At 43.8% G+C, this 23,401-nt stretch overlaps 2 protein-coding genes and 1 non-coding gene across 5 annotated transcripts in view; 2 read left to right on the plus strand and 1 right to left on the minus strand.

The window, feature by feature from the left end:
• The window catches only part of cad (carbamoyl-phosphate synthetase 2, aspartate transcarbamylase, and dihydroorotase), a 46,744-nt gene extending 36,043 nt beyond the window's left edge, over positions 1–10,701 (minus strand). Inside the window, exons 1-3 of one of the 2 annotated variants that reach the window (XM_030345302.1) lie at positions 10,289–10,701; positions 9,099–9,238; positions 8,784–8,913 (exon numbers count right to left, since the gene is read on the minus strand). In XM_030345302.1, the coding sequence (XP_030201162.1) occupies positions 8,784–8,913; positions 9,099–9,238; positions 10,289–10,370 (352 nt within the window). In that variant the 5' untranslated portion in view covers positions 10,371–10,701. The remainder of the gene's footprint in view (positions 1–8,783; positions 8,914–9,098; positions 9,239–10,288) is intronic. The other variant, XM_030345301.1, reaches the window with a different exon arrangement.
• A 7,669-nt stretch (positions 10,702–18,370) lies between these two features.
• On the plus strand, positions 18,371–18,442 carry trnaa-ugc (transfer RNA alanine (anticodon UGC)). The gene has a single exon. It is a non-coding gene; the product is annotated as a tRNA-Ala (tRNA).
• Positions 18,443–18,616: 174 nt separating this feature from the next.
• ift172 (intraflagellar transport 172) overlaps positions 18,617–23,401 on the plus strand; it is a 98,284-nt gene continuing 93,499 nt past the window's right edge. For both annotated transcript variants that reach the window (XM_030344742.1, XM_030344741.1), the window contains exons 1-10: positions 18,617–18,814; positions 19,290–19,433; positions 19,782–19,894; positions 19,979–20,018; positions 20,109–20,174; positions 20,311–20,390; positions 20,929–21,007; positions 21,390–21,616; positions 21,731–21,854; positions 22,483–22,578. In XM_030344742.1, the coding sequence (XP_030200602.1) occupies positions 18,776–18,814; positions 19,290–19,433; positions 19,782–19,894; positions 19,979–20,018; positions 20,109–20,174; positions 20,311–20,390; positions 20,929–21,007; positions 21,390–21,616; positions 21,731–21,854; positions 22,483–22,578 (1,008 nt within the window). In that variant the 5' untranslated portion in view covers positions 18,617–18,775. The remainder of the gene's footprint in view (positions 18,815–19,289; positions 19,434–19,781; positions 19,895–19,978; positions 20,019–20,108; positions 20,175–20,310; positions 20,391–20,928; positions 21,008–21,389; positions 21,617–21,730; positions 21,855–22,482; positions 22,579–23,401) is intronic.

Raw genomic sequence — 23,401 nt, forward strand, 5'->3', positions numbered from 1 at the left:
CCATTGCGATACATCCACTGTAAACAGAGCGAATGAAACCAAGCAATGAAATGTTTTCTGCATTTATTTTGTTTTCTAATTTTCTGTTACTTTGCATAAAATGTTTTTGTAATAAATTCTGAATTTCTTCAGTGACACAGATATCGTGATGTATCGTGGGTGAAATTTCTTGCAATATATCGATAATCGCAGAATCGCTGTATCGTGATATTATCGTTATCGTGGGTAAAATATCGTGATAGTATCGTATCGTGGGGTACCTAGTGATACCCAGCCCTAGTTTCCAAAACTTAAACCTCTGGCCTTGGCCCCTTTCGATGCCAGCCTCTCAGACCCACAGAGAGGGTCTTCAGTGTAACTGGTTGCCTCTCCTGTGGCCGCAGGAACAGGGCTAGGACCATTTTGGAAAGAAGCGCTTTCCTCAAAGTAAACAAGCCTAAGTAGGAGGTGATGGCTGGCCTGAACACACACATAATCAACCATTTTTATAAGCAACCTTTCATAACCTCCTCCACCTTTTATATTCAGGTACGTTCACAGTCCAACCCACAGTGTTAACAGCCATAGAGCTATGCGTACTGGACAGGTTTTTTTTTTGGTTTGTGACTACCAGTCTTGAACACATCCAGAAGGTTAGAGTTGATGCGTTTTTTTGTTCAGTAGTTGGCATAATTCAGTACAGGGTCTGTTCTTTTCTGTCAACAAATTCCCCTGTATGCAGCCAGTGCTTCCCATCCTATTACATTCCAAACGATTTGTAGTGTTGCCATTAGGGATGAGTCGGTCGCGACCGATTCGTTCACAACGAACGAATCCCGAACGTGAACGACAAGAACTGGTTCCCCAAAACAAGAACTGGTTCTTTGATTCTTTTTTTTTAACATAAAACAAAAATATGGTCACGTAAATAAAATATACAAACAAACAGAGCTTTGTCTCCCCGCGACTTATATTGATCCAGTCTACAACGTTCTCAAAGATTCTGTCAATGAGAGGTAGCAATGGTGTTGCCATGGCACCTGGGTAAACCAATGACAAAGCAGTACCGTCGAATTTGCGCGCTGTCTGACGTATCTTGGGTCATACCATTCGACGTGGGGCCACTCATACATCCCACCAACATTTCCGAAAATTGACCTCCATCTGTTTATTGGATAAACGCATTTCCCAATCCCAGGAGTCTTTGCTCCATTCTACGTCAATTCAAGAACAAACAAAGAAATTAAACTGCAGTTCGTATTTTTTATTTATGACCATGAAAGTTCTGTAATGCCTGAATAATGAAGAATTAAATGTAAAGTAAAATACAATTATAAATATAAAACCATGAATGACATATAGAGAGTAAGCAAGTGGTATATATATTGGTGGGACGTTTGGTTATACTAAATAGTATATCTTGTCGATTTTCACGGGGGGTAGAGCAGTCATGGATAATTCTAAAATAAGAATAAAATGCTCAGACTTTTAGTAAACTGATACTTGACTAGACTGAAAAAAGTGTGACTAAACGTGACAACTAATAAAAACTAAAATGACAGCTCGACGCAAACACTAGACTAGAAACTAAAAGTTAAAAACAGGCCACCAAAAACAACACCAGTTGCAACAGACTTTAGCCAAACCCTAGACACCCACTTTTTTTTTTCTTTCAGTAATCGATATTCTTTTTTAAACAATCGATTATTGACCATAAATTCAAATTACGAATAAAAATTAGAGCTGTCAGTTAAACGAGTTATTAACGGCGTTAACGCAAACCAAATTTAACGGCGTTCAATTTTTTATCGCGCGATTAACGCAATTATTTTATAAAAAAATAAATAAATAACTGGTGAAGCCGATGCACTTCACCATGTTGATAAGAGAATTAAAATGAGAAGAATTATGGGACAAAAAAATCAAGGGATATTTAGCATAGAAAAATAATTTGTGATTAATCGCGATTAATTAGAGTTAACTATGACATTAATGCGATTAATCACGATTAAATATTTTAATCGCTTGACAGCTCTAAAATCAATTAATCGCCCGGCTCTGGCCGAGATGCAATTAAGACAGTCAAAGAGCTGATCAAAACAAACGGAGAGTAACCAAAAAGACTGGCTTGGTTTGACTCTTTCCATAAGCCTGCAGGTGGGAACAATTTGCGCCCGCTTTGCCCCATCCGCTGGACGATGCGAGTGAGCAGTGTTAAGTCCGTTCTTGCGTACTACCTGGTGAGTTACTTCCATGATTTCTACATTTCTAAATAAGTTCTGGAAAATTAAGGAAAATAAGTGCACGCCCCACCACTCTTAACGCACTTGTAAAATGCATTTGTCAATTGATGGAACAGTTCATACATCAATCAATTATCATCAGTGACGGCTGGTGGTGATTTTGGGTGGGTGGGCTAACGAATGCATTACATTTATCAATACTTCACAGGGCTCCAGACGCCATGAGGTCACCTTTATATCTCTGTTCATAACTTTCATATAATGTGAATGATTTTTAAACAAGAATAATGTGTAGAGAAATGCGTGTCTTTATTTGAAGCACAATTATAAATAAAAAGAAAAATAAGGTGTTTAAAGTGCTTCACTGAGCTGAAATTGAACATTTCGAACTAAACCATTAGAAGGGACTCTCACCTTTGTTGCATTTTTACACTTTTTTTGGATAAGGTTAAATTGGTATTAATAAGGTAATAACACTCTAATATGCAAGACAGACCCACCAGGAGTAAAAACAAACAATTATTTTACTCTCATAATATTTAGTGAAAACTTCAACCAATAAAATTCTTCGGACCGAAGGACCTTATTGGCCGACAGACCTGTCTGTTTGCTGCATGGATATATAAGGTTTTCCGTCTGCTTCTTGTGGCGCATTCGGGCCCGCGTCATCAAGGTCCAATTACGGGACCCATTTCGGACTCAGATACGACGTTGCCCGCTACTCTGGAGCTCCAGGAAGACCTCCAGACCGTTGGCAACCAACCGCCACACTCAGTCCGATTACGGGACCCATTTCGGACTCAGACGCGACGTTGTCCCGCTAATCTGGAGCTCCAGGAAGACCTCCAGACCGTTGGCAAACAACCGCACCATTCAGTCCGATTAGGGGACCCATTTCGGCCTCAGACGCTACGTTGTCCCGCTACTCTGTTTGTAATGCTCATACACCTTTCTTATACTCAGTGGGACCACTGTCCTTCAACATGGGGCCTCAAAACGGTATCACACGAAGCCCATAAAATTATAGTGAGCCACCTGCTAAATTTCTTGTTTACTAGACCCCTGGTAGATATTATGACCCCTGGGAGTCTAAACACAACCCATGGGAGTCTAAACACAACCCATGGGAGTCTAGAACTTTTGTACTCTAAAAAAGAACGCTTATTTTTGTACTAACGCTTAGGGGGTGGGGCATTTGAGGAAGGCGGGATGATTTGAATGTGCTGTAATTCTCAAATGCAACAAAGGTGAGAGTCCCTTTAAGCAAAATAAAACTTTTTTTGTGCTTAAAGTATTAAACAATTAAAATGTTGACCGGTCTCCCTTTGCGCAAAATGCGGCTGTAGCCGATCACACTCTTTGGTAGAGACGTCTGTGTCGCCGTCAATGATGAAGGACATGGATGTGACGTTAATGTTTCGATACGAAACGTTGTTGACCCGCTTACAAATGCACTATTACCGGCCATATTCTGACCGCACTCCTGACAGTAAAAGCAGTGCATTCCGTAATGCACAGCGTAACAATAAGATGTTATATAGATGAGTCAGCATTTAATTAATTAGTGTGATGTACATCGTTTGGATGATGTGTCCCCAATCTCTTCACTTCCAATTTTTCCTCCAAAGACATTAAAGAAAACCGATTAGAAGGTAAATAATCCACTTCGTTCATTTTCATGCTAACGCCCACCATACTGCACTTGCGCTACTGTGCTGTGACTGGTCGAGGTCACTGTACTGTAGCTACTGTGCTAGCTGTAAGTCCAAGGTCAGCCTTTGGGCTAAACTAATTTAGCCCAAATGGGAAGCATATGAAGGGGGCGTGTCAGGGCACCTGTCAATCAAACGTCAATGGAAGCTTACGCTACTGTGCTTGGGCTAAATGAAATTAGCCCAAATGGGGGCGTGCCACAACACCGGTCAATCACAATGAAATTGCCGCTTACGCTACTGTGCTTGGCCTGAATGACCCATTTGGGCTAAACTAATTTAGCCCAAATGGGAATCATATGAAGGGGGCGTGTCACGATACCCGTCAATCAAAATTGAATGGAAGCTTACGCTACTCCGCTTGGGTTGAATACATTTAGCCAATTCACAGGAAAAAAACCAAGATATATCATATTTCCTGGGTTTTTCTGTCACTTTTTGGTGCAGTTGCTGCTTTAGGTTCTACCAAAATTTAAAACAATATGTTCTAAGGTTTTTAAAGGTCCCATGGCCCGAAAATCTCAATTTATGAGGTTTTCTAACATAAATATGAGTTCCCCTAGCCTGCCTATGGTCCCCCAGTGGCTAAAACTTGCGTTTGGTGTAAAACGAGCACTAGCTGTTCTGCTCGCCTTTGAAAAAACAGAGGCTCAAGCGCGCTGATTTGGAATGTCTGTATTCATGACGTCACCAAGAATCTCAGCTCCTCCCCTTACTCTGCCTGGCCCGCCCAGAGACGTTGGCCCGCCAATGAGACTCGACCGTGCGAGCGCCGTGTGCGTGCGTGCGTGCGTGCGTGCGTGCGTGCGTGCGTGCGTGCGTGCGTGCGTGAATACACACTGTAACGCAAGTGTTCCTTGCCGGTTCTTTGACGATTCTTGTATTTCCACAACGAGACTGTTGTGGGGGTTATCTGAGCCATGGTTGCGAAGGAATTGGGGGAAAGGAACTTTGGCTTTGACTCGCTGAAGTACATGAACTGCGACATGCCGCCGGTTGCCGCGAGGCACCATCGCCCGGCAGCGGGCAGCCGGCAGCAGGCAGCGCGCGCTTCTGTCGACTTCAGGTTGATGTGAAAGTGGAAGAACCAGAGACGTCGCAGAACCCGACTAAGTCGTTTGTGATTCATAATATCGTCTGGAGGCGCACACAGCTTTTGGCCGTGATAATATGTATTAAATTATATAGATTTCTATGTATTATATGATATTATTTAGATATAGAGCTCCAGGACTGTAACGCAAGTGTTGTACACTTCCTTATTACTTGGATAACCGTTCTGCTTTTGGTGTTATGTGGCGCATAACACGTCGGACTCTCGTCTCTGGTATTTCTACAACGAGACTCGTATTGGGGGTTATCTCAGCCATGGTTGAGAAGGAATTGGGGAAAGGAACTTTGGCTCGCTGAAGTACATGAACTGCGACTTGCCGCCGGTTGCCGCGAGGCACCATCGGCCGGCAGCGGGCAGCCGGCAGTGCGCGGTTCAGTCGACTTCAGGTTGATGTGAAAGTGGAAGAGAGACGTCGCAGAACCCGACAAAGTCGTGACTCGTTTGTGATTAAAAATATCGTCTGGAGGCGCACACAGCTTTTGGCCGTGATAATGTGTATTAAATGATACAGAATTCTATGTATTATATGATATTATTTAGATATAGAGCTCCAGGGCTGTAACGCAAGTGCTGTACACTTCCTCGTTGGACTCTCGTCTCTGGTATTTCTACAACGAGACTCGTATTGGGGGTTATCTCAGCCAAGGTTGAGAATGAATTGGGGGGAAGGAACTTTGGCTTTGACTCCCTCAAACACATGAACCACGACATGGAGGAGAAAGGGATTGTTGGCGGCGAATGTCTCCCGCTTGAGCCCCGGCGCTGAGGGACCACCGCCGGAGGCGGAGGTTCCTAGGACCGGCAACGATCCCTTTCTCCTCCTTGTCGCGGTTCAGTCTACTTCACTTTGATGAGGACGTTGAAGAACCAGGAACGTCGGAGAACCCAACGAGGTCGTTTGAGATTCATAATATCGGCTCACACAGCTTTTGGCCGTGATAATATATATTATATGATATATCTATGTAGGCTATATGATAATATTTAGACATAGAGCTCCAGGACTCCCGTGTGTTCTAGAATATTTACAGAACACGGCTAAAGGCTGGGTGCGCCTCGCTATTGCGATACATCCACTGTAAACAGAGCGCATGGTACCGTGGCTGCAAGCTGCTCAGGGCCACACCCCCACCCTCCCCCTTGACCCGCCTCGCTCCTCCTCATTTGCATTATAGCTACAGACACCAAAACAGCGCATTTGGGGGAAGCTCAACGTACGGCTGGCTCGGAGTGGCTGTAACTCTGCACCACGGCAGAATTTCGGGAACGTCTTTGAATACTGTGTTAGTTGCCCACTAATACCTATATTAAAGGTCCCATGACATGCTATTTTAAGTATTCTTTAATATAGGTATTAGTGGGCAACAAACACAGTATTCAAAGACGTTCCCTAAATTCAGCCGTGGTGCAGAGTTACAGCCACTCCGAGCCAGTCGCACATTGAGCTTCCCCCAAATGCGCTGTTTCGGTGGGCGTGTCAAGGAGGAGGGTGGGGGTGTGGCCCTGAGCAGCTTGCAGCCACCAATGTGCGCTCTGTTTACAGTGGATGTATCGCAATGGCGAGGCGCACACAGCCTTTAGCCGTGTTCTGTAAATATTCTAGAACACACGGGAGTCCTGGAGCTCTATATCTAAATATTATCATATAGCCTACACAGATATCTATATCATATAACATATATTATCACGGCCAAAAGCTGTGTGAGCCGATATTATGAATCTCAAACGACCGCGTTGGGTTCTCCGACGTTCCTGGTTCTTCAACGTCCACATCAATGTGAATACACACTGTAACGCAAGTGTTTCTTGTCGGTTCTTTGACGTGTCTTGTATTTCCACAACGAGACTGTCGTGGGGGTTATCTGAGCCATGGTTGAGAAGGAATTGGGGGAAAGGAACTTTGGTTTGACTCGCTGAAGTACATGAACTGCGACATGCCGCCGGTTGCCGCGAGGCACCATCGCCCGGCAGCGGGCAGCCGGCAGCAGGCACCGCGCGGTTCAGTCGACTTCAGGTTGATGTGAAAGTGGAAGAACCAGAGACGTCGCAGAACCCGACAAAGTCGTTTGTGATTCATAATATCGTCTGGAGGCGCACACAATATGTTATATGATATAGATATCTATGTATTACATGATATTATTTAGATATAGAGCTCCAGGACTGTAACGCAAGTGTTGTACACTTCCTTGTTATTTGGATAACCGTTCTGCTGTTGGTGTGATGGCGCATAACACGTCGGACTCTCGTATCTGGTATTTCTACAACGAGACTCGTATTGGGGGTTATCTCAGCCAAGGTTGAGAATGAATTGGGGGGAAGGAACTTTGGCTTTGACTCCCTCAAGAACATGAACCACGACATTGAGGAGAAAGGGATTGTTGGCGGCGAATGTCTCCCGCTTGAGCCCTGCTGAGGGACCACCGCCGGAGGCGGAGGTGCATAAGTGCTGCCCGGCAAAGATCCCTTTCTCCTCCTTGTCGTGGTTCATGTTCTTGAGGGAGTCAAAGCCAAAGTTCCTTCCCCCCAATTCATTCTCAACCTTGGCTGAGATAACCCCCAATACGAGTCTCGTTGTAGAAATACCAGAGACGAGAGTCCGACATGTTATGCGCCATCACACCAACAGCAGAACGGTTATCCAAATAACAAGGAAGTGTACAACACTTGCGTTACAGTCCTGGAGCTCTATATCTAAATAATATATAATACATAGATATCTATATCATATAACATATTGTGTGCGCCTCCAGACGATATTATGAATCACAAACGACTTTGTCGGGTTCTGCGACGTCTCTGGTTCTTCCACTTTCACATCAACCTGAAGTCGACTGAACCGCGCGCTGCCTGCTGCCGGCTGCCCGCTGCCGGGCGATGGTGCCTCGCGGCAACCGGCGGCATGTCGCAGTTCATGTACTTCAGCGAGTCAAACCAAAGTTCCTTTCCCCCAATTCCTTCTCAACCATGGCTTAGATAACCCCCACGACAGTCTCGTTGTGGTAATACAAGACACGTCAAAGAACCGACAAGAAACACTTGCGTTACAGTGTGTGTATTCACACACACACACGTGGCGCTCGCACGGTCGAGTGTCATTGGCGGGCCAACGTCTCTGGGCGGGCCAGGCAGAGTAAGGGGAGGAGCTGAGATTCCTGATGACGTCATGAGCACAGACATTCCAAATCAGCGCGCTTGAGCCTCCGTTTTTTCAAAGGCGAGCAGAACAGCTAGTGCTAGTTTTACACCAAACGCAAGTTTTAGCCACTGGGGGACCATAGGCAGGCTAGGGGAACTCATATTTATGTTAGAAAACCTCCCAAAGTGAGATTTTCATGTCATGGGACCTTTAAAGAATATATAAAATAGCATGTCATGGGACCTTTAATGTTTTTTCATTTTTACTGTAAAAGGTAGGGAGGGCTTAGCCCTGTAAGCCCATTTATACCAGCCGTCCCTGATTATCATACATCTCAACCACAATTTGGAAAATAAAATAATAAATATAATAAATAATATGTGAATACTTTATGAACTACTGTTCCTTACCCCAAATTCTGAAAGCAGGACTTTGAAGAAGTGATAAGGCTACACATTTGAATAAAATATTTATAACCCCTTCAATGTTGACCTGAAGTAGGCCCCACTGCATGCTAGTCTCTACACTGAAACCCTATAGGCCGTTAGAGGAACTACAAGCTAGTTGTTAGTTGCATTTGTTGCAGCCCAACTGACCTTCTAGCCCAGGGATGCCTTGTTCTCTGAGCCACTGGTCCAGAGACATGGCTGAATTCCAGTGACTGGGACACCGGCTCAGCTCCCCCACTATCAGAGCTGCTGCATGGATCCTGGACGACTCAAACCACTGAGAAAGACAATAGATGTATCATGGTCACCAGTATGGATTTAGATCCATAGAAAATCAGCCAATATAGATGACGATCTATTTCGAACACTAAGTATGTTGACCTCTTAGGTCCAAGTGTTTCAGATCATTAAAATACATGATACCAATGATTAAAAAGAGTAAATTGGCGGTTGTGGGTTCACCTTGCTGAGTCCAAACTTGCCCTCCTCATCGTGGGGGACCCCGTAGTTCCCGACCAGGGGGTACGTGAGCGTCAGGATCTGACAGCGGTATGAGGGGTCCGTCAGAGCTTCAGGGTATCCCACCATGCCTGTCTGAAACACTGGAAGCACACACACACACACACACACACACACACACGTCTTTGTTTGAACCATGTTTAGGCAATATAGGCATGAAAAAACCCACCGGAGTGGGTTTTGGGGATGTTTTTTCCGAGGTTGACTTTGTGTAAAAACATATTTTTCATTATGAGATCAAAGTTTGTAAACATTAGCAGTTCTTCATATGTTTATTGGATAAATGAAGGATACGTATAGTGTGAGAGACCTGGCGTCATTGTATACGTTATTGACACATGACTTATCAAACTCAACTAATTGTTGCTCGTGGATGCTTGTTGTGTATTGTTGGTTGTGTACTGTATGTGGAGCCTTTAAGAGATGCAATGCTGTCATGGCCAGAAGGCAGAGCAGCTGATCATTTCTTTCCTCAAAAAATAAATGAGGATCAAGTTATTGTTCCTGCTCAAACTTGCAGACCTGTGCCAGGAGCTCACAGTGCGTGGAGCCAGCCAGGACAACGTGTGAGTTAGCAGCTTGGCTTGTACTAGCTCAGGACTTTAGACAAGTGGATATGACACTGGTGGGTACTCAGTGAGACTCACTACTCCCTACTCTCGAGAGTAGTGGGTACCTCCTGTGGAGGGTCGTGAGTACTACTCACACTACACCGGGGGGGTACTCACTACTCTCCCACTACTCATCACCCGGGGGGGTACTCACTACTCTCCCACTACTCACCACCCGGAGGGGTACTCAATACTCTCAACTGGGGGGGGTACTCACTACTCTCTCACTACTCTCCACCAGGGGGGCACTCACTACTCATTCATTCCTCTCCACAGGTGGGTACTCGCTACTCATTCACTACTCTCCCTCGGTGGATACTCACTACTCTTTCACTACTCTCCACCGGTGGGTACTCACTACGGAAGTTGCTGAGTGAAAGTCATCGGTCCACGAAAAGTTTGAGGGTTTCTACTGTTAACATTATACGTGTAATGCCCACTGACATGTGAATGATGGTGAATATAAGATATATTTAAGATATATAAATCCGATACCTCCTCTACAACGCTAGCCCAACTCACCCACTTCTCCGGACACCGACACGTCGGCCCCAAAAGGCCGACCTCGCAACACGGTCCCATCTTCCAGAATCAAGGACGCCATTCTTTAATGAACTTAGTTCGGCTTCGGGACAGCGAGCTGGTTTATGGGCTGTAGCTGGAGGATGTTCTCCACGTTGATGGTCTGCACACGTGAAGCCCACGCTGCTCTACGGGGGCCGCTCACAGCACCAATAACACCGGGGGGGATACCACGTGTTTCAGCACAACGTGTGTTGATCGAAAGAATGGATACAAGAATAACCAATACGATGTAAAAACCAATGACTTTAGATCCCTACGCTGACAGTACAACGCGTTCCCACGCAGCAGAGCAGAGCGGACTGATCCGACCAGACAGTACAACGGATCCCCCGACGCCAAAGCAGAGTGGACTAATCCGACCAGACTGATACAGCGTCTTGTGAAGACGTCACCACGTCGAAGGGAATGGGAGGCTTGGTAGTGGAGGAGACAGCGCTCCCATCCAAACTTGTTTGGTTTGTATTGGATTAAGATGAACTTGTCTTGCATACAACATCTAAATACAGATAATATTTTAGTACTATTTTATTTTTAGTCTTGTTTGCATAAGTTGGGCTCTGGCAAAACAACTTATTTTAGAGCCACATTGATGATCCTTCTGTAATATGCACGGGTATAAATACACGGGTTGTGTGTTATCAGGTTTGGTCAGGTCTATTAATTATAAACCATGACGGGGAGAACGTATGGTTACCTTTAAAAACATGAAACCGAAGAGATGGAAACGTTGTGCAGTCAGGCTGGACTTGATATTACTAATTCACAGCTGCACTTTTAAAATGGATGATAAACATTTTCTGACAGTGTCAAACACAAACTAGGATCTGTTCCTTTCCTGTAAGCATTTCACCTCCCAATAAAAATGAAACATTATCCAACAAAAAGATGTGCATTAATAAGTTAAGAGGAACAACAAATCCCATCACAGCACCAACATTCATCCGAGAGGGACAGAATAAGCCCAACCACCCCCCTCCCAAACCAGACACTGGGCAGCTAGCCAAGGCCCGGGGTTGGAAGATGCTAGTCGATATTGGCCAGCAACTAATTTTTCCACCTGAGATTGCAGCCACCACCCTTGGACCAGACATGGTACTCTGGTCCCCTTCACTGAAGTCTGTCAACATCATGAGCTCACGGTCCCATGGGACAATTCAACTGAAGAGGCCTATGAGCGCAAGAAACGACGCTACACAGAACTGGCAGCAGACGCGCAGCTACGAGGATGAAATCCGAAAATCTATCCGGTTGAAGTGGGATGTAGAGGTTTTGTGGCTTCTTCTTCCACCATCAGGTGGAAGAAGCTAAAAGACCTCCATGGACAGGCTCTGCAACCGACAATAAGATCAGTCTCTGAAGCAGCCGATAGAAGCAGCCAGTGGATATGGATCAAGCGGAAGGACCCTTGCTGGGCTCATAGAACAGCAACATGACATGCTCACTTATCCCCACACCCACCAGCCACTTGAGAACCCAGGTTAGAACCCTCCAGGAGGAGGGTGAACGAGGCAGCGGTCAGCTCCAGGCCTGACTCAGGGAAGAGGACCCCCCTGCCTTGCATAGTCCCGTGGGCTGCCCCAACAGCCAGGCAATCATCATGATTGGGCATGAGACACAAGCTCAGGCTTGATCACCCTGTAGCTGGCCACCTTTGATGAGGGTGTCTAGTAATAAAAGGCCAAAACACCCACTGATTCAAAGGTACACTACTGAGGATGTGTCCCGAAATGTACATCTTTCCCATGTCAGTTCCCACGTCACTCTCAACATACAAGGCAAACCTCATGTGTGAGCATCAATACCATCTATTGGCACAACGGACAGTTAACATCTCTTCTATGGGGGAGCTTAATAGGTTTGTATTGACAAATACAAGCACGCTGCAAACTAACCGCTGCAAACTAACCGCTGTGCAGTAATGTGTCAGTATATTGATGCATTTGAAAAGTATAAAATATACATTGATATGATATAAAGTTATACACGATCATATGCCCTTGACCCTGACCCAAACAATATGTTAACTTTGCTACACATTTCCTACGTCTTCAACAAGCCATCATAAGAGGGCAATAAAGATGTAACTTTATAATAATAATAATAATAATAATAATAAATGTAACCCCAAGCGGCGATTAACGGGGTCCGATTAAAATTTAAAGTCAAGGACACACTAATGGAAGATATATAAATATGACATATAATTATGAAGGAAAGATGTTGATGAAGACGTTCCACTTAATGCAATACTGTGCCTCGGCTTGCAGGTTTTCTGTTGAGCTTGTTCATAATGCTATAATCGGGATACAAACTCTCAACCTGAGGATCACCTGTACAAGGCACTTTCCCATTGAGCCACTGATAAACCTGAACTGCAGCCTCATTCACATGGTCAAAATCTCTATTGATAAGCATACAACATCCAGAAACCTCCAAGCACACACATTTCTCAAATGAATTAAGGGCTTTCTTAAAAGCATATACCTGAAAAATCTTTGAGATTCTGGGGAAATTAAACCTTTGTAGTCAAGAACACTAACGGAAGAAATATAAGTATGACCGAGTTAATTATGAAGGAAAAATGGTTAACGAAGAAGTTCCCCTTAATGCCATACTGTGTCTTGGTCAGATTCTTGAAACTAATGAGCCGGAATGTTGATTACCTGATGAATTTCAGGTGCTGTTCAATGTTGTGTTTCTTAAATGAGTGGCAATGACAGAATGTCATGTTCAGCTTGTTCATAATGCTTTAATCAGGATTTTAACTCTCAACCTAAGGATCACCAGTACAAGGCATTATCCTCTGACACTGGGTCCCTAAATATCCTCATCCTCCTTGACCTCAGTGCTGCCTTTGACACGATCAATCACTCCATTCTCCTCTCCCGTCTCCAATCCACCCTTGGCATCACTGGCACCGCCCTCTCCTGGCTCGGATCCTATCTCTCCGACAGACATCAATTCATCACCATCAACAACTGTCCATCAGCCACTACTCCTCTCATCCACGGTGTCCCCCAGGGTTCTGTGCTTGGTCCACTCCTCTTCATTCTGTACATGCTTCCTCTTGGTCAGATCCTCCGTCACCATGGACTCCGGTTCCATTGTTACGCCGATGACACACAGCTTTACCTCCCCTCCAAAACCATCAGTCCTTCCACCCTTTCAACCCTCTCCAACTGTTTGACTGACATCGAGACCTGGATGCAAAACAGCTTTCTCAAACTCACACACCCTCACTCACTCCACAACTTCACCCTTAACATTGACGGCTCCACCATCACCCCCTCCACCAAAATCCGTAACCTTGGAGTTATCCTGGACCCCACTCTCTCCTTCCTCCCCCATGTTAACCATATTACCAAAACTGCCTTTTTCCACCTCCGAAACATCGCCCGCCTCCGCCCCAACCTGTCAACTACCGCTGCTGCGACACTCATCCAAGCTTTCATTTCATCCAGGCTTGACTACTGCAATGGTCTTCTCTACGGCACCACCAACAAAGTCCTCAAAAAACTTCAATGTGTCCAGAACTCAGCTGCACGCCTCCTCACTGGTACACGCTCCAGAGAACACATCACACCTGTCCTCCGTGAACTCCATTGGCTTCCAATTAAACACAGAATCAACTACAAAATCGTACTCATCACCTACAAGGCCCTCAACAGCCTAGCCCCCCCCTACCTTGCCGACCTCCTCCATCACCACGCCCCTTCCCGATTTCTCAGGTCCATCTCTGCCAACCTGCTACAAGTTCCACGGACTGAGCGACGGACTTGGGGTGATCGGGCCTTCTCAGTTGTTGCCCCCACCCTTTGGAATTCACTCCCCTCCCACATCAAAGTCTCTCCAACCCTCTCTTCTTTCAAATCTGCCCTCAAAACATACCTTTTCACACTAGCCTTCCCCACATAACTCCCACCTTATTCTTCATGTTTAACCTCTGTTTTTCTTTTATTCTTAGTCTGTCTTACATAGTTTTGATAGGGTAATATGTAAAGCGTCTTAGAGTACCATATTAAGCGCTATATAAATTTCATTTATTATTATTATTATTATCCCGTTGAGCGACTGACATACCTGAACGATGAAACCTCATTCAGATCGTGAAAATGTCGATTGATAAGCACGCAACATCAAGAAAACTCCAAGCACACATTTCACAAGAGAATAAAATAATAATAAAATAGCGCCGGCTTTGGGTGCAGTACCACAATTTGGGTTTATGGGTAGTGGGGGGCATTGGTATCCACCTAGTTGTATGTTTTTTTATACAATAACAAAATGATCATATAAGAAGGACTGTTCCAACTTTATTGGCCAATATTTCTCAAATGGAACTAAATAAAACAAATTCTGGTGAGTTCTTTATTATTTTTGTAGCCCGTGAATCTTTTTTATCATGTTAAGCTTTAATATAAAATTGTGGGAAAAGTAAACATTTTTAGAAAATTTAGGGTTTAGGGTTTTATAGATGCATCTGATTCTAGAGATTAATTTATGAAAGAATTTTGAGTGGTCAATCTGGTGAGGAGAAAGCCTAATTCATGATTTTTTACAATAGCGCCACCTTTGGGTGCAGTGCCACAAATTTGGGTTTATGGGTTAACCAAATTTGGGTTGGGCTTACTGGTAACCAAACATGAAAATTTCACGAGACTTTTACTGAATTTGAGGGAAAAAAAACGTTACAGAAACAATAGGGGACAAAGCAGCTTCGCCGCTCGGACAGCTCGCGGCCACGGTACCATCTCGCGGCCACGGTACCATGCGCTCGTGTCTACAGTGGATGTATCGCAATGGCGAGGCACAAGGCCACAAGCTGTGTGCGCCTCCAGACGATATTATGAATCTCAAACGACTGCGTCGGGTTCTCTGGTTCTCCACGTCCTCATCAATCTGAAGTAGACTCAACCACGACATGGAGGAGAAAGGGATTGTTGCCCGCAATTGTCTACGGCAGGAGCCCTGTTGCCCGCTGCATCACTGCTTCGGCAGCGGGCAACGCCGCGGCACCTCCGCCCGCGGCGGTGGTGGTGCCTCGGCAGCGGGCAACGGGGCTCCGCCGGGAGACAACCGCGGGCAACAATCCCTTTCTCCTCCATGTCGTGGTTCATGTACTTCAGGGGGTCAAAGCCAAAGTTCCTTTCCCCCCAATTCCTTCTCGCCCATGGCTGAGATAACCCCCAATACAAGTCTCGTTGTGGAAACACCAGAGATGTCAGAGAACCTTATGTGCCATAACACCAACAGCAGAACAGTTATCCAAGTAACAAACAACTGTACAACACTTGCGGTATAGTGTGTGTATTCTCACACACACGTGGCACTCGCACGGTCGTAGCTCATTGTCTCATTGGCGTACCAAATTCTCTGGGCGGGTAAAGCAGAGAAAGGGGAGGTAACATGAATATTCCAAACCGGCGAGTCTGAGCTTTGGATACCTAATGCTCGTTTTACACCTAACACCATTTATAGCTACTGGGGGGCCATAGCCAGGCTAGGGGAACTCATATTAATGTTAGAAAACCTCATAAAGAGAATTTTTCATGCAATGGGAACTTTAAACTGGGGTTAGATCGTGGAGGACGTGCAGGCATTGTTGCCTTAGCACTGACGTTAGCATTTTAGCAACCACATTCAGTCTTGTACTCCTGCATATTTTCAGCTACAGAAAACATTGAAGTATCAAAATGTTTAGCATTTTAACAACGTGATGGATTAAACTTTTCAACATTTTTCAATAGTTCATCTTTTTCCACTTTTCTTTTACCAATGGAAGTCAAGGGGCGGATAGCAAAGTGCCTGCCCATTCTGTGACTCCAACTACTTCAGACTTCCCATTTTGGTCAATTTTTTTTCCGTTAAAGTTTGTACAAACATTTAACAAATCGCCACACTTTCAGCTTCAATTATTTCTAAACAGATTTTAATATAAACTTGTAAAGAATCAACCGCTCGTTGATTTCTTACAAGTAAAACCGCTTTGTATAGTTTCGGTTGGTCTCTAGCCAGTACAAGACATTCTCTGCTAGTACTATTTGTCCTTTAAAGGGACACTGTGTAAAAATTACTCCCATCTAGTGGTACAATTGTATATTGCATTCAAACTAATAGTGCTCGCTTGTTCAAAAACTACAGTGGGCAGTATGTGCCAAGAAGCTGTGTCATGACATCCAATACTACCTCATCGAGTCATTCGAGTGATGATGAGGTTCGTTATTTCAAACAAATTTTAACCTGCATTGAATCATTAGTGTGTAAAGTAATGATGTATGAGTAATTACTCCTCGAGCAAGATGAATGAATTATTTCAGTCATCATTCACGCTGGCTCAGAGTGAAAACGCGTTTGCATTTCCTGTACCACGTAGTGCTTTTCGTCCCTCTCGGCAGTTCATAGACCGGAAGAACATGGAAGCCTCCATGAAGCATACCCGTCCGCGAGTTTATTTTTTGCAGGGTGGTAGCGGGAAGCTTGTGAATATTCATTAGGGAACTCGTCCCTCATTGGCTGGGACTTGGCTCGCTGGGACTTTGTCAGAGGGCTTGTGAAAATCACGAACGCAAATAAATGAAACGTTGTTATAAATCAACACAAATCATTGTATCAATAGTGTGACACATGTAATACAGTAGTTGTTTTTAGACGAGTTAGCATTACGAGCTAACGTTTGTTTTGGCACTTACAGAAAGGTAGCTATAGAGCTGCCGTGTAGTAGGTGGATTGATAGGTGAAAATCAATATTAAAATTCATGTAGCCCTACGCGAAAATATTCTATGGATAGGCCTACAGATTTTATGGCCCTTCTTTCTATAATGTAATTGGTTGTGGGGTGTGGCAGAACCGCTATGAACAAATATCAGAAATCATACGGTTTATTCTTATCCATCTACACCTAACCTCCAGCAGCTCCATCTCTCCTCAAAGTTGACATGGGTCTGGCAAATGTTGCAAGCTTTAATAAATCCTGCCATTATGCTCACTACTTCTAGAAACAAAACAGAATGGAATCTTAATGGAAATATCAAGACATGGACAAACAATTTGAAAAAAAAAACTTGGAAACAATCACCAGCTGCCGAAAGCACTGCGATGTGCTATACATAACGTTATAAAATATAATAAATACAAAAAGGATTTACTACAGTAGCCCCTGTGGCACATAACAGTTTCACAGGGGCTTTTAGACGAGTGAGCTAACGTTTGTACTTACAGAAAGGTAGCTATAGAGTTGTCGTGTAGTAGGTGGGTATCATGTGTCACATTATTGCTAAAATGATTTGTGTTGATTTATAAAAACGTTTAATTCATTTGCCGATGCGCTATACATAACGTTCTAAAATATAATAAATACAAAAAGGATTTACTACAGTAGCCCCTGTGACACTTAACAGTTTCACAGGGGCTTTTAGATGAGTGAGCTAACGTTTGTACTTACAGAAAGGTAGCCTAGCTATAGAGTTGCCGTGTAGTAGGTGGGTATCATGTGTCACATTATTCGTGTTGATTTATAACAACGTTTAATTCATTTGCGTTCGTGATTTTCACACAAGCCCTCTGACAAAGACCCAGCGAGCCCAAGTCCCAGCCAACAAGTCCCGCCAAGTCCCAGCCAATCAGGGATGAGTTCCCTCATGAATATTCACGAGCTTCCCTGCTACCACCCTGCAAAAAAAAAATCGCTACCCGTCCTATGTAACTACATATTAATTATTCTTCGCTCAGGAGGATAAGTGAGATTTTTGGCAGAGATAATTTTACACCAATGAGGACTTATTTATGAATGAATACGTTGATTTGAGGTAATAAATTACTTAAAATATTACACAGTGTCCCTTTAATGCAATTCAGCTTCAGTCTGTTTTACATTTCAAATTCCGGGTTATCGGCAGTGCAATGCAATACATTTGACCTTTCAGATTTCCTGCGGTGCAGTGCAATACATTTAATCATTCCGATTCTTCACTCCAATTTTTTTTTTTAACTATAATTAACTTTCACAATGGAAGCTAAGAGGGGATGTAGCTCAGTGGTAGAGCGCATGCTTTGCATGTATGAGGCCCCGGGTTCAATCCCCGGCATCTCCAAGTGCTCCTTTTCAACAATTTAGCAACAATAGAAAGGGCCTTTTGTATTGTCAAACTCGTATCAAATGGATGTCAAGTGTACAATACTACTGTGAAACATGTCAATATTTTACGACACAACATAGAGTAGAGGTGGTTTTCGCTTACTTCCGGTTTGGTATTGACCAAACCGGAAGCCTTGACAACCGCCTTGACAACGGTAACTATGGACGGCGATGTTTACCACAAACGTATCCTGCTGTGGTCATAGAAGACAATATTTACATCTAGTGTCTTGTAGGATTAAGACCACCACAGTCACAGCCGTGTTGGTAGGACTCCCGCTTTTGAAACATGCAGCTGAAGCATCTCAAGACGCTGCTAACTCCCCAGGTAAGAGAACTGGTGGGCTATCTGATATTAGCATTAATTCCCTAGGTAAGAGGAATGGTAGGCTATCTGTTTAGCCCCCCTCTACTCCAAGGCTATCGGTAGTCGCTATTCTGTTCAAAACGTAACACTATGGATATTGTAAAAGAACGAAGCAGTATTCGTCATCTTTAGTATGTCCCTGCTCGGTCGCTGGTCTCCAGCGACCAGCGACCGAGATAGCGTACCAGTCCCCTACAACCAGAGGAATGGTAGGCTATCTGTTTAGCCCCACTCTACTCAACGGCTATCGGTAGTCGCTATTCTGTTCAAAACGTAACGCAACGGATATTGTAAAAGAAGGAATCAGTATCCGTCATCTTTAGTATGTCCCTGCTCGGTCCTGAGCAGGGACATACTAAAGATGACTTATACTGTAGTATCAGTCATCTGATGACGTATGACGGATAAGTAGACGGGTTGTTTTCCCATGCAACAGGAGGGTGCTGTGAAGGTGACATGCATGGCCTGGGCGCCCAACAGCAGCCGGCTGGCGGTGTGCAGCGTGGACCGAGTGGTGCTGCTCTACGACGAGCACGGGGAGAGGAGAGACAAGTTCTCCACAAAGCCCATTGACGCAAAAGTATGGCCGGAAACATGTGGCTGTGCTATTGTTACCAATGTAGAAGTTGTACACCTAGACAATGATCTTAGGTCCAATATTGTGTTGCAGTAATGACAGGGATTGTCCATGCGGTTCATGTCAACATTTGGAAAAGGACATGTAAATGTCCAATTTGTTCATCACATTTATCTTCCTGTCTCAATAACCTCATGAAACAGTTACTTTCTCAAATGATCCTTTTAAATTGTTACAGAAAACTGTGTCAACGTGTAGTTATTTTCTCATAAAGGAATGTACACCAAGAACGTACTGTATGTAATACGGTGTAGGCATTGTAATGTAACTAAGTAGTACCCGCTGTTGCAGTATGGGAAGCAGAGCTACGTGGTCAAGGACATGGCCTTCTCCCCAGACTCTACTAAGATTGCCATCGGCCAATCGGACAACATCATCTTCGTCTATAGAATAGGGGAAGAATGGTAATATTCTTATAATGACCTCCTTGTAAATTATTTGCTTTGAACATCTGTGCATGTTACTTGAGTCTTTTCTCATTTCTCAAGGGGGGACAAGAAAGCCATTTGCAACAAATTTGTACAAACTGTAAGTTAATATGTATTTCTGTATTTCAATCCTACCTGTTCAATGAACTGATGTATTTATTTAACGGTTGTGCATTTTCTATTTTTTCAGAGCTCTGTAACATGCTTGCTTTGGCCAGCAGAGCATGCTATTGTCTTTGGTTTAGTGGAAGGCAAGGTGAGCATACCAGATTGCAGCTTCCACAGTTAACTATCCAATCATCCAAGAAAACATTTCAATTGAGAGCAAGAAATATTGAATGAGTGGTTGAAGAATACACAAGTGAACTGAGCTCTATTTGTTGTCTCAACAGGTTCGCCTCGCAAACACTCAGACAAACAAGTCATCTACCATCTATGGAACTGAGTCTGCTGTCGTTTCACTGGCATCCAAGTAAGTGCTGGGTCTGTCTGTTGTCGGCCTGTCTGCTGTCTGTTGGCTGTCTGTTTGTCTGTTTACTAAGCAAGCTAATAGTTATAATGTAAGACAAAGGAGATGTATTTTTATTTCCAACTAACCGTAGAAAAGCAACAATGAAGAAAAGTGTGTCAGAGACTTGATTTGGTTATCCAAAGAATACCTAAGATTCTATATGGATGGATGGATGGATGGATGGATGGATGGATGTGGATGGATGGATGGATGGATGGATGGATGGATGGATGGATGGATGGATGGATGGATGGATGGATGGATGGATGGATGGATGGATGGATGTGGATGGATGGATGGATGGATGGATGGATGGATGGATGGATCCCCAGGGGGAAATTCAAAAATATACTCACCTCATACTCAAGGAGGAAATGCTCCTTTCAAACCTCTCTCCAACTAAAATCTATCCTGAGTGCAGTCTTGCATTTCCGGTCTGTTTCATCCTAGACATGGTTCATTTATCCACTGTTATAAAGTTTGCTGTTGTTTCTGCTAGTGTTTCAGGGCAAGGCATCTTGTCTGGCCATGCAGATGGAACCGTGGTGCGATACTTCTTTGGTTCAGGAGAGTCTCAGGTAACCAAAGACAAGTCGGTTATTATTCAAGATATTTCATTAATCAGCTCTAATATTGTGGCCCACTAACCTTATTAGTGGTTGTGTTAGTGACCAGTTTCATACATTGGGATGAATGAAAAAGGCCTACTTGGCAAAATGATCCTAGATATTTGACTATGGCACTTTAACATCTATACCTATTCTACAATCACTAGAGAAAGGGGGCTTCTTGCTCACTCTGTATACTCTGTGTGTGTCTCTCTGGCTCTCTATCTTTCTGTTTCTCTCGGTCTCTCACTTTATTTCCACTAGACCCTTTCCTAGTGTGTTTGGGTATGCCATTCTTTCTCTTATTCTATCTCTCTTTTCACTTATTTCTATTGTTCTCACACGCACACAGACGCACTCACAGGGGAAACTGTTTGTGCACCCGGTTCCACCCTATGCCTTGGCCTGGGGAGCCAACAGCATAATGGTGGGCGGCTGTGACCGGAAGATTGTGGCTTATGGCAAAGAAGGCAACGTCCTGCAGACCTTTGATTACAGCCGCGACCGCACTGAGAAGGAGCTGACCACGGCGGCCACCAGCCCCAGCGGACAGTCTGTCGTGTTTGGAAGCTACAATCGGTCAGTGACGGGGGACGGGGGGGGACGGGGGGGGGGGGGGACATGTGATCCTGCTATTGGACACTTTGTTTGTCTAGCGGCCTTCTAAATGGTTCTGAATGTTTTTCTGTCCAGGCTGCGTGTGTTTAACTGGGCACCACGGCGTGGCCTGTGGGACGAGGCCAAGCCAAAAGAGATCCCTAACTTGTACACGATCACCGCCCTGGCCTGGAAGAAGGACGGGTCCCGACTCTGTGTGGTACGCACACACTCTGCTCTCTCACTCTGCTCTCTCACTCTGCTCTCTCACTCTGCTCTCTCACTCTCCTCTCTCACTCTGCTCTCTCACTCTGCTCTCTCACTCTGCTCTCTCACTCTCCTCTCACTCTCCTCTCTCACTCTGCTCTCTCACTCTGCTCTCACTCTGCTCTCTCACTCTGCTCTCTCACTCTCCTCTCTCACTCTGCTCTCTCACTCTTCTCTCTCACCCTGCTCTCTCACTCTCCTCTCACTCTCCTCTCTCACTCTGCTCTCTCACTCTGCTCTCTCACTCTCCTCTCACTCTCCTCTCTCACTCTGCTCTCTCACTCTCCTCTCGCACTCTGTCTTTCTGTCTCAAATCAATTGAATAAACCCTGATTGGCGTGACGTTTCAATTAAAGAGACGCTTGTAGATAATGTAACAAGTACATATACTGTATATACGTATATACTTATTGTATTAAGCAGAAGTGCAGTTTATGATTAAAAACAGATGCTGATCCTTTCAGTCCAGTGGAATAATCTGTTGATGAGTTTTCTCTCTTGATCTCTCTCCGTCTCTGCGTTTATTTATTTTCATTTTATTTCCATTAGAAGTTAAACTTCCTTGTGTGTATTTGTGACAGGGAACGTTGTGTGGGGGCGTGGAGCAGTTTGACTGCTGTCTGAGGAGGAGTATCTACAAGAACAAGTTTGAGATGACTTACGTCGGTCCGAGCCAGGTACATCCAGCTGGATAGACTTAGAAAATGTTCTCAAAGTAATCCCTTAGTTTTCAAAGTTGAAGATATTTAGTTTCTAACATGAATTGTTGTTTACAGTGTATTTTATTAATGTGGATATAATGGTCCATCATATATGCACTACAGATATTCCATATATACACTACAGATAATCATAAAATATATATGTATACACTTCAGATATACAGAACATATAAACACTATATGTATGCATATAATATACAATCTGTATGATATTATTTGTATTTGTGCATATGTAATTATATGTGTATAGGTGTATATGTAGGTATACTACATATAATGTACTGTATTTTCTTAGCTTTGGAAAATATGTTTTGTGCTTCCAAGTGGGAAACTTTAATATTATATAATTCGTTTTTCAGGTATAAATTGCAAGTTTAATTTAAGTAAAGGGAACAGGTAGTATTTTATAATTATTGTATGATTTAATGAAAGGGGATGGGATTAAAAAAGTGTATACTTCTTCCCACTCCTTTTCAAATGTGTTAAGAAAAAAATAAGGAAAAATAGAGCCTTGTTTTGGTTTCTGTTTTTCGATGACCTGTTTCTTGCATATTTGAAACAACATTTTCAAATCAAATCAAAAACCCTACAGATATACATTTCATAATGACTCATCACAATGTCATAATCTTTGAGGTATATAACACAACTGTCATAGGATATACAGCATGCCAACATTATCATAAATATATTTATAAATAAACAGAAGAAGCTGTTGAATGTAAGAAAAAAACGAATGAAAAGGGCCTTCTTAAGGGAAATAACTGGCCAGTCGTTG

The sequence above is a fragment of the Gadus morhua genome, chromosome 21 (assembly GCF_902167405.1).
Source record: "Gadus morhua chromosome 21, gadMor3.0, whole genome shotgun sequence".
Lineage (NCBI taxonomy): Eukaryota > Metazoa > Chordata > Actinopteri > Gadiformes > Gadidae > Gadus > Gadus morhua.